Source organism: Protobothrops mucrosquamatus, unplaced genomic scaffold (assembly GCF_001527695.2).
Source record: "Protobothrops mucrosquamatus isolate PMUCROS unplaced genomic scaffold, P.Mucros_1.0 scaffold327, whole genome shotgun sequence".
In the NCBI taxonomy this organism is placed as follows: domain Eukaryota; kingdom Metazoa; phylum Chordata; class Lepidosauria; order Squamata; family Viperidae; genus Protobothrops; species Protobothrops mucrosquamatus.
Genome location: NW_015386666.1, coordinates 179,460 through 191,295, shown reverse-complemented (window position 1 = coordinate 191,295; position 11,836 = coordinate 179,460). Strand labels below are relative to the sequence as shown.

The window sequence follows — 11,836 nt, the reverse complement described above, 5'->3', positions numbered from 1 at the left end:
GTGGTGAAGTCAACTTCTGGCTTTTCTTGCTCTGCATCAAAAATAGTATTTTCTGACTTGTGCTGGCATCAGCAATCCAAGTAGTTGAACTGCAATAGGTCCTTCTGTTACAGGCAATGCCTCCACTTCTATTGGCTAACATGTGCTGTGGTGGGAATGCATCATGCTCTCCAGCACTGGTAACTGTCCAGCATTTCATCCTGGGCTATTGGGCTGGCTGCCAGTGGATGCTGAAGCCACGTGCACCAGCAAAAAGATGGATTTTTAAAAAATACAGATTAATCAATAAACTTTTGAAAGGCTGGAGTATTTTCTTTAACACACACATAATATAATCTTGATGAAAATAGAAAGAGTTCTTCCATTTTTTCTTAGAAGCCAAAGAAACAGAAAAAGTGCCAACATTGGTGTTTTTAACTATTTTTTCTTGCAGTCCACAAAAATTATCCAAGAAGGCAATTAGAGGGTGAAGTAAGGAAGAAGAGGATCCATTGTTGTTGGTGGTGGTAATTGGTATTCTGTTGGGATATCTGGCTATTACTGAGGCTAAAGTGAAGAAAGAGTCTAGAATTCATAAAGGTATTTCATAAGCCAACTTCATTTCTAGCCACAGGTATGAAGAAATTTGCTTGAGAGTCAAGAGCTGAAAGGCTGTGGTCCAAAAAGGCATGTAAAAACCATTCTAAAGAGATAATGCAGTGCAATTTCCTTCAGCACCAGCAAACATCTGGAAAGTCATATTGGAAAAGGCTGTATGACATGCCAGGATAGGTGGACTTGAACAACTGGGAATTCCACTTTAGCAGGAAGATCTTTTAAAATGTAACCTCCTTTGGATAGAATGCAATACAAATGGAAACAAATAGAACTATATTCCTAAATACTGCAACATAAAAACATGTGACATACAAACACCATTTTGCTTCGTTTGAGTTTGAACTCTGGTGACCAGAAGGAAATTTGCCCATCTTCTTGTGCTGTTATTAATGTGCTATCCACCAGGGAGCAAATGCGTAGTACAGGCTCTCCGTGTGGGATCTCTTGCATTGTGGCAGGAAGTGAAAAGGCGACCTCTTTCAGGCGTGTAGATGAGCTGTCCAATTCAGCATATTCTATCTGCAAGTATGTGCAGAAATCATGCTGCATCGAGAAAAAGAGACAGTTATTATCCTGGTATCTGTGCATGCAAGTGGCATGCATGGTTATTCAGATCTGAATCCTTCAGTATCTAATAGGTTTATTCCTAAGTGAACATTGAGCCAAATTTATTTGTTCCATCCTACAAACATGCCAAGTAAAATATATGTAACATTTGACAAGTAATGTTACTAACTTACGGAGCATGGCACTATACATATTTACAGAAGAAACAAAATCTTTGTCTTTGTACTAATTTCAATACCTCCACATATACTGTAACGCCATTTATTTCCAACACCTTCAATCAATTGTTGAAGCTACTTGTGGTCCAAATCGGAAACATCTGTCATTTTGTGTTTATTTATTTAACACTTTTCTAATGCTGCCACAGTCAAAAACTTCTGCTAATTCACAATTTTTTAAAAAATGATTTCTTGTTTTGTTGTGGCCAAATGCTTGACTACATCTCATCTACTTTTCCGTTAACCAAAATATGTATGTACCCACTGAATGTTGCCAGTTGCCAAATAGTCTATTTTCATGAATAGTTTTTCCACTTCTTCATCAGTCTATAAAGAGAAAAAAATGTGCAAAAGATCTTGATATTAACAAAGCATTGAAATTTCATGAGACACATTTTGTTGGAGCTCACTATTCCCTCCCCCCCCAATTTGATGCAGCACCTTAAAACAGGGCAGGAAAGAAAGCATGAAATTTCCCACACCCCTTTTACTAATAACTTTTGCTACATGTTAAAATATCCCAAGAAATTTCAAACTGCTTGCTTACTGTATTATGTGACCCCGCACATGTCTTTAATATGTGCTTGAAGCTTTCTACATCCACAGATTTATGTCCACTTGTTTCCAATCCCTGGAGGCAAATAAAGCAGCAAAACATTATTAAGTATTAATATAGAGCAGTAGACATGGCAAAATATTAGCTTAGGTTTTAAAATCATAGTTTCTTTCTTCTGTCACTTCTTTTTTTCTTTCTGAATAATTTAAACATGAGAACAATGTTAAATGTAAAACTAAAGTACCATAATCTCAATATTTTCTTCATTCAGAAATCAAATACTATGAAGAAATGTGTAGCTGAAGAAAAAGTTGGGGGAATGTCAGCAGTAACACCATGGCTTCCCATGGAGAAGGCAGCGCATTTCAAACAAGGGATCAAGGCAAGAGTCTATGTAGTCCTGAACTAGATGGAGGAGGAAGGAAAAGATTCAGGGTAGAATTAGAATCTCCCAGGGTATATCTACGGTATTAGGTTAGAAGTTTTTAGCTTTAGTCTGGCAAGATTCTGTCTATTAGACATAAGCAAATAAAGAACTGGATTCACTATATTGTCTTTGGGCTGAGGCCTGGCAGATACAGCAGTCCCCAGGAATTCAAGAGGGATTCTGACCCACTTTCATTATAATGAGATGACTCTGTTTCTCTACCAAAGTTACATATTTTTGCTTCTATCTCTATTGATACTTTTACCTGCCACTCAATAAATCATGCCACCTGATGAGAACAGCTCTTGTGATCTTTATTGTTTCTGGTCCTGGGTAAAAAGACACCCACTTATCTGGACCTTCTTTCCCCCTGGCTCTAGAAGCCTTCAGTAAGTAGGTGGAACACTTTCCCCAGACCTGTGGCAGATAATGAGCTGCCCCTTCTACAGCCAAGGCCAAAGCAGAGAGGAAGATTTCAGTAATGGAGTAATGGTGATATTATATTTTGCTCTGGTTTTTTTAATATTACATGTTTTAATAACAGAATGACAGTTGGAAGGGACCTTGAAGGTCTGCTAGTCCAATCTTCCTCCTGCTCGAGGAGGAGACCCTATACCATTTCAGACAAATGGTTGTCCAATCTCTTCTTGAAAACCTCCAGTGTTGGAGCACTCCTAGCTTCTGGAGGCAAGTCATTCCACTGATTAATTGTTTTCACTGTCAGGAAATTTCTCCTTAGTTCTAGGTTGGTTCTCTCCTTGATTAGTTTCCATCCATTGTTTCTTCTCCTGCCTTCAAGTGCTTTGGAAAATAGATTGACTGTCTCTTCTTTGTGGCAGCCCCTGAGATATTGGAACACTGCTATCATATCACCTCTAGTCCCTGTTTTCATTAAACTAGACATATCCAATTCCTGCAAGTGTTCTTTGTATGTTTTAGCCTCCAGTCCCCTAATCATCTTTGTTGCTCTTCTCTGCATTATTTCTAGAGTCTCAACATTAGTTGACATATTAACCCCTGAATATTTTTCATGAAGAGGAACTCATTCAGTCATGTTATACTGAGTCACTGTTGCAAGGTGGCCAGCAATAAATGTCAGCTGAGGGCAGTGGAAAATGTTGGGAGATGACTGGAATGAGTAGAGGAAAATGTATCCTAAATTGGTTTGAACATTTTGAGCCTATTTTTTGGTAAAAGGGGAAAAGCCATTTTTCTCCTCTTTCATTTTATTTTATAATAATAATAATAATAGTCAAGTTGGAAGGGACCTTGAAGGTCATCTAGTCCAATCCCCTGCTCAGGCAGGAAACCCTATACCATTTCGGACAAATGGCTGTCCAGTCTCTTGTTAAAAACTTCCAGTGTTGGAGCATTCACTGTTTCTGGAGGCAGGTTGTTCCACTGGTTAATTGTTCTAACTGTCAGGAAGTTTCTCCTTAGTTCTAGGTTGCTTCTCTCCTTGATCAGTTTCCACCCATTGCTTCTTGTCCTGCCTTCAGGCGCTTTGGAAAATAGCTTGACTCCCTCTTCTTTATGGCAGCCCCTGAGATATTGGAACACTGCTATCATGTCCCCCTCTTCCTTCTCTTCATTAAACTAGACATACCCAATTCCAGCAGCCGTTCCTTATATGCTTTAGCCTCCAGTCCCCTAATCACCTTTGTTGCTCTTCTCTGTACTTTTTCTAGAGTCTCAACATCTTTTTTACATCGCGGTGACCAAAACTGGATGCAGTATTCCAAGTGTGGCCTTACCAAGGCATTGTAAAGTGCTATTAACACTTCACGTGATCTTGATTCTATCCCTCTGTTAATGCAGCCTAGCACTGTGTTGACCTTTTTGGCAGCTGCAGCACACTGCTGGCTCATATTTAGGTGATTGTCCATTAGGACTCCGATTGTCCACTAGGACACATTTTCTCTGTGTTACTGAGTTGGGCTTTCCTGAGTAGCTCAAGTTCGGCTATAGATCAAACAGTTATCTCAGTAGCACTCAGTAATATATGAGCAAGACTGAAAGCAACATTTGTCAGACTAGTCATGTCTTAAACTCCACAATTTGTGCAGTTCAGTTTTGAGTAATATTTTCTATTTATTTATTAAATTTATATGCCGTCCATCTTGCTACGCAAAATGAATATTCAGAGCAACAAAGATGATTATGAGACTAGAGCTCTGATGGTGTTTTAGTCCTTAATGCCAGATGATGTGGACAATCTGTTCAGTAAAGTTTGCTCAGCCACATATTTCCTTGACCCTTGGTTTTCATGTCTCCACTTTACAGTAGTGGGACAGATGAGTCCAGAAGATCGTAGTTTTTAATAAAGTATTTGCCATCAATATGGAGACTAGGTCAGGCATGGAGATATATTAAGTTGGGTCAATATTTATCCTTGTCTTAATTCCCAACCAATACCCAAAACCAAAAAAAAGTTGAGTAAGAACAATGACGACAATTTCTTGATTACTCAGTGATTACAAATCACTTCAATCCCAGTTAACCTAGGTAACATATGCTCTATCTGTAGCAAAGATTAAAACAATAAAATAGCAATATTTAATCATCATTTATCCTTTTATGCCAAGAAAACACTTGCCAGTATAAGCAATCAGATGCTGCAAGAATTATATTACTTTGTTGCTGACATACAGTACATCTCTTGACCATGACCCTTTCAACAATGAATACTTTCTTTCACGCTCACCTTACATTAAAATCAAATCAATTCCAAAGCATAATATCTTTTCAATTAATAGGTGCCTTTAATCTATATTTTCCAATGGGATAACATCTACAAACTTTCTCAACTTAGATACTCCCAGATATGTTGGAACTGCAACATCAAAAATTTCCACCCAAAGATTATTACATGCTTTGACACCAATTATTTAATAGGATGTACCTGAAAGGCTGTGTATAGTTTCTGCAGCTGATCAAGAGTAATCTGCTGTTCGATCTTGCCAAGACAAAGAGCAAGATGGATTAATGCAAGCATTGTATGGTACACAACTAAATTTCAAAGAGAAGTTTCTAGTTCGATGCCTTGAGTCAATATCTAATATCTGCCACAAATTGTCTGGTCCCCTCTTAAAGCATCAGAAGGAATGTACACTCTTAGAAGACAAGTAACAAAATAGAAGTAATATATGAAAACAGTATATAAATGTAAAATCTTAATAAATAAGCCCTCAAATGTTCAACTCTGCTCCTCTGAGCTAAGGCTTCAGATGTTTCAGACAAACATAAAGCCCCATTAATGTAGAATGTACCCAAAAGGAAGGTAGAATATGAGAAAATTATATAGCAGAGAGTTAATTAAGTTTTCCTTTGTTATAACTGTTTTATTTACATGCCTTCAGTTGATATATATAGATCAGCCCCTACATAGGCAACAAAACATATTTCATACCTTTGAATGGTAGGTCCAGTCTCTCCCCCCCCCCACCCCCAAACTGATAATATTTTTAAGTAGAAAAATAGATATGAATCCCCATATCTTTGCTTTACATTTCAGTGGTTGGTTTTGAACAGACTGCAATGCCAGTTCTGTGGCATCTCCATGGAGACTGAAATGTGTGCTACAGTCCTAAATAACCTGATAAAAATTTATAGCATGACGAAAAATATGTGCCTCAGTTTTCACCTGACTTATAAACAACTTCTAAGCAGATGCTTTCTGCTTAGAAGGACATTTGAATAATCTTTTACACAACTCTTCATAGCCTTTAACTCTGGAAAATCCTTACTAAAGCCAACAAGAGAATGTGTTATACTTTGCCTTTCCAGTGACTTCGGGAGGAATCGGCACGGTGGTGAATACTTTCGCTCTCTGAGATGTTTTCCATGAGTCCAATGGAGTGACTCCTTTGCTGCCGTTTCAGCAATTCCCTCACCAGCCATTCTGGAGGTCTGGGAATATTCTTTTGGCCTTCTGAGAAGCTGCCAATAGAAACTGGAGAGGCAGTTTGCAATCTGGGGCCTCCTAATGAAGTCTGTGCCCTTCCAAACAGAGAGTCTTTTGTTGATGTCAGCTCTGTTAGCTCATTCAGAATGCTGTCCAAGCAGAAAAACAGAAGGTGACCATGTGGGAAATGGTATTATTGTTCGTTCATTATTAACCAGTTTGGGGAATAATAGTAACAAAAGAAGTAAGGTTCCAGACTAGGGTTAGAGTTCATTCTCTTTGTCACAATGAGACAGGGGTTTTTTATCCACAAAATACAGTTATTCTACTAACAAATAAAGATGCCAGAGGTATTAAAAGGTGAAGTGACTTTCTAAAATTTGGACTAAAGCTGCAGATAACAAAGCAAGAAAGAAGGACAAGGAAGAAGAAGGAAGAAAGGTGCTTCATTATGGACACTTTTAAGAGTTTCTGTCTATCTATTTATACTGTATACAGTTTTGGAAATCACTTGCTTTGTAAGTGATTACAAGAATATTCATAAAAATCCAATTAAATACATAACCTAAAAACCAACACAGCATCCCAAAACCATACAATTATGCATTAACAACTCTATGAAAGAGCTCCAGTTTGGCTGACTATCTGAGTTTCAACAGGGGGAATGAGGTGAATATTCTGAGGATACAATATTCCATGGATGGCAAATACTACCACATGTTCTTTTATACATGTCCTGATCTTGCAGAACAGAGCAAAGCATGATGATTAGGTGTGTGTGTACTCTTAACACCCTAACTTGGGATTGACTCAATTCTATCTGAAGAATATAGCTGCAAAGCCATGAGTATTTCCTTTTTGCTGAAATGGCTCACCCAATTTCTTCAGCTGTGTCCCCCAACCCATCCCAACTGAAGTGCATTTGCCCACCAACTCTCCAACCAGTTGAACCTATTGACAGGGATTGGATATAATAACCTAAACTCTCCTTTTCAACTCTATCATTCTTTCATTCTAAGTCAAAGTAACAAAGTAGTTATATATTTCTTAATTTTTATGGTGCTTCAAAGCTCTTGCTCTCTTTGGTTGAAGGATTAACATGAAATATCCTCCAGAAATGTGTGCATTTAGATCAGAGACAAAGGATTTATCCATTCTGTAATGGCTTTTGCCTGATGCTGAAGTCTTCTGCTCATATATTAAAAGATCTCCAGCTTGCAAGGGCACAATGCAGGCTATATGCAGGGTAGCATGGTAAACAGAAATGTTTTTATGTCAAGGGTCATACTTGATCTTTAAGTGGCATTCTGACAGTTATGCTTCCAGATATGGACACAACCAGGAATGGAATGATGGTGATATAAGTAAAATAAAATTGAATTAATCATATAGAGTTAGTTAGGCTGTAATTTATTAATTAAGCTATATTTTAATAAGTTCATAATAATAATAGTAATTATTATGCAAACAAAATGGTGAGGAGACATAATGACATGATCCACTTTTCTCCTGGTTTATATAAATTTCACATTATTTTTTATCATCCAATATTATTTGACTTGCTTGCTTCTGCACTCTGTATTACTTTTTCTTTCTAAAAAAAATTATATTTACAGTACTGACCTTGATGCATGTGCACCTTCTGTTCTAAACTTATGCTATTTATCCCAATCTTATCTCTCAATTGAGTATAAGAGTAACTTTTCAAAAGGGAAATTGAGTTGTTGAATTCCAGGACGAGACATTCCTGAGCAGGCATCTTCAGGAGCTAAAACAGACCAACCTCCTATATTTATATAAAAGTACTTAAGCCAAGAGAAGTCAGAATAGGATGGGGACTTGGTGTAGACATGACTGAGAAGGGTCTATATTCCAGCTGGCCCAAGAAAGGGTTCACTTACAATCTTTTTCAAAGTTTTATCTGCAGAAAGGATGTTTAAGTATACATTCTCCTGTAATTTATATTACTTTAATAAACTACTGCCCTTTTTGCTCTATGAATATGTTTATTATCTTGAATCTTATATAAAACTACTGGTATCCAACTGCCCACTGGATGTCAGAACTCCTACTTCTTGGGAAATTAATATTTTTTTCTCTTCTATTACAATTGACAATTACAATTTGCCAGTAATTTGGACCCTTAGGATTGCTCCAAAGGCTTTGTGGAGCTACAGATTGCATCCCAAATGATGTGGGAAGCCTATATCTTTAGTACATCCACCTCAACTAGAAAACAGTAGAGCACAATGGATAGAGTATATGTTTCCTGGCTTCCCAGATCATATGCGTTTCTTAATGGATAAACATATGACAACAAATAAAATGATGTATGGAGGAATGGGCTGAATTCTCTTTAGTTTTGACTATGGTTTCCTTAGATGATCCTTTTTAAATGCACAAGCCAGTTACCTGGCTGAAAGCCAACCCCAAAATAAACATACACTATAGTTTTGTGGTGAGTGATAGTTTTAAACACTGTTCTCATGTTTTGTTTACTCTTCAATGTTGCTTGGTTACACTTAAGCTAATTGAAATGACATGATCTTTGCTAAAATATCTCCGTGGTATTTCCCTACTAGATATTATTCAGATATACTGGAAAATACAATAAACTAAACCAGGGGTCTTCAAACTTGGCCCTTTTATAACTTGATGACTTCAGTTCCCAGAATTCCTCAGCCAGCATGCCTGGCTGAGGAATTCTGGGAGTTGATGTCCACAAATCATAAAAGGGCCAAGTTTGAAGACCCCTGAACTACACTATATAGAAATGATTTAAAAAGGCAAAATCTCCTTTGAGTTTAATGTCATGGATGGATCTGTATATTTTTCATATTATTACTATTACTTTTTTGAAAAAAAGGCCGATATGTTAAAAGTTCTCACTCACTCTGATTAACTAAAGCACATCTGGTCACAGCACTAGTAAGAATATAAAACCTAAGCTGTGATTTACATATATGTGACATAATCATTCTATATTGTTTTATTTATTCTTGCAGACGGGTAACTGGGATGGGATGGGAAGGTAATTGTCCCATTTTATCCATATCAAAGCAACCTTGTGAGGCCTGACTGGCTCAAAGTCATCCAATGAACTCCACTGGATATTTGGACTTGACATGGTTGAGCATGATATAGAGTTGAGTATGATATAAGCTACATATATTGTCTTCTATTGGTTGTTGAGCATCTCTGGCTGAGATAGCTTATTGAACAGGGTATTCTGTAAAAAGAGGAATGTATAATTTATGTATATACAGAAGAACAGAGGAAACTTAATGTAACCTTGGGACAAAGCCCAACTCTTAGGATATATACATCAAAACTGGTGATTTAGCAAAATTCTACAAAATATTATATTAGTAACATAACATTTCATATCAAGGTGGTTTTTGAAGGAGAAATGCTTACCCTTTTTGAAAGGCAGAGGATAATTCAAATATTAGGGGATGTTTATTTAGCCCTTCTGTTAATTAAAAGAGTTTTAGAAAATTACTGAACTTTTCCATCAATGAAATGGTGAAGGTTCAGAGTTTTTAAAGGTAGCCATTAAATATGCCTGTTTTCTGTATAGTTTTGTGAGACCCTGAGACCTTTCGAGCAAAGAATGAATGACTAAATAAAATTAGAGCATACAGCATGTTGCACCTATTGCAAACTGTCAATGGATAAGATTGTGTGACTGAATAACTGGCTCTGTCCATACTTCAGTGTTTTTTTTCTTGTCCTAGAAAATTGTGATAGATCAATGAATCAACCACTTTCAGCTTATTCATGCCACTCCTGACTGAAATAAAATATACAAAGGAACAAGATTTTCCTTTCTGCAAAAAGTGCTTTTGCTCAGAAGTGTACTCTTAGCAAGAATCCTTCCAAAGTTATATTAAATGACATTAAAAATATTCCCTCTGCTCTGTGAATTTAATCAAAAACATGTCAGAAATTTAACAAGCTTTTTTTTTTTTCAGGAACACAGTATTCTTAAGTTTCTCCTGTGAGAATAAGTCTTAGGTTATGCCATCAGAAAGTCCCCAGGAGACTGAAGGTGATTATAATGCACTGCATCTTCCCAAGAAAAGAGCTAACAGACCATCCTGCCTAAGAAATGTTCACACTTTTCACTGACGCTAAATCCACAGGTCAGCTATACATACTGAATTCCTGACAAGATAGAACTGTGGAGGAACCATTGCTAAGTAAAGAAACCATAGTGACAGGCATAGACAATTATAATTCTTACACAAGGAGAAAAACAAATGCCAAACTCCAGCAGCTTGGGTTCCTTGACAACCACAAAAGCTTTCCAAACATGCCTGCCTTGGCAGCTACAGCTAAATCTTGTTTTGTGTTGAAAGAAAAATAAATAAAGGCAGCAATGTGTTTCTGTTTAATGTATAGAGAAGTAACACCTTCCTTTCCATTATTGCCCCTTACCTGGTCAGCGTGGAGGTCTCTAACTTCCCAGAAGCAGAACTTGGTCTCACTTTCTTCCTCAGAGGCATTATGGAAGCTGAATCCTTGTCTTCCTAATGCCAATGGCTGAAATCTTGGATTTGTTTCTTGTTCATAAGGCAACAACTTGTGCTGACTTTTGTTCAGGAGCCTGGAACCTGCTGCTAAGTCTGTCTGCAATGCTCAGGTTACTGCAAACTTTGCACCTCCCTTAAGTCCCCAAACATTAAAAGAGGCAAAGCTTGGGAATAGTCCTAACTCCTTGGTGGAGTTGTCACATGTCACATGTATTTCAGAACATATATTTCTTAAAATTATGACAAGTTTCAAGAAGAACTACAGGAAATATTCAGGTACCATTTTTTTCGCATCTTTCCTCAGATCTCCCACTGCATTCAGTTTGGATCTAATGGTCTCTTGATCCAGATGTGAAACTGTTTGTTGTGATGCATATTACTCTGTTAGCTAAAGATAGCAAAGATTGAACTTTATACATGGTCTGCACAAGTGATCCAGAATGCAACAGTGGACCAATGGATGTGTCACAGTACACTAATGTAATGATGCTAGTTCACAAACTGCAAAGATTACTAGTATGAGTGTAATTAAAAGTGCTGATGGTCATTTATAAAGTCCTTCATAGTCTGGGGACTGGATACTTGTGGGACTATCTTTCCCCAATTGTTTCTATCTGATTAGATCTGACAGGTTTGCATTACTTAAACAATGCCACCAAAAAGTAAGTTGAAAAAAGGGGTGTCCACATGAGGGGTCAAACACATAAAAATGATGGTCATAAGGATACAAAGCCCTTCTCTAAGCGTTGTGACCTATGTAAAAAGCAGCAGGACTTCAGTCAATATTTGTGGCTTCCGTCTTACTTTTTGGACCTCTCCCACTCCAATGAAGGGAAAAAATAATTTTTATGCCAATGAAAAATACTTGTGAAAGAAAAATGCCTTTTCTTTGAGTGCTTTCTTTTTTTAACTAAAAAAAAAAAAAAGCTACAAATCGCATGGTTATTTATACAAAACACATGTACACAAATCAAATGCCTGGTAAGCTCAGAATCTTTTAACTGGAACACAAATATGAAAATAGCTCTAAAT

The 11,836-nt window shown here is 37.1% G+C and overlaps 1 protein-coding gene across 1 annotated transcript; it reads right to left on the bottom strand.

The window, feature by feature from the left end:
* Positions 1-876: 876 nt before the first annotated feature.
* Positions 877-10,842, bottom strand: LOC114922525. Its single transcript, XM_029284011.1, has 6 exons — positions 10,710-10,842; positions 6,139-6,418; positions 5,268-5,321; positions 1,930-2,013; positions 1,644-1,709; positions 877-1,140 (listed from the first exon to the last, which is right to left on the bottom strand). The coding sequence occupies exons 1-6, from the start codon at positions 10,775-10,777 to the stop codon at positions 877-879; spliced, it is 816 nt and encodes a 271-aa protein (XP_029139844.1). The 5' UTR covers positions 10,778-10,842.
* Positions 10,843-11,836: the final 994 nt, after the last annotated feature.

Excerpts from the sequence above, each read along its gene's own strand:
- LOC114922525 (XM_029284011.1), bottom strand. The coding sequence starts at position 10,777 with ATGCCTCTGAGGAAGAAAGTGAGACCAAGTTCTGCTTCTGGGAAGTTA. Across the intron at positions 1,710-1,929 it reads GTGCGGGGTCACATAATACA|ACTGATGAAGAAGTGGAAAA; the intron begins GTAAGCAAGCAG and ends TTCTCTTTATAG. Across the intron at positions 1,141-1,643 it reads CAACTGGCAACATTCAGTGG|CATGATTTCTGCACATACTT; the intron begins GTACATACATAT and ends TTCTCGATGCAG.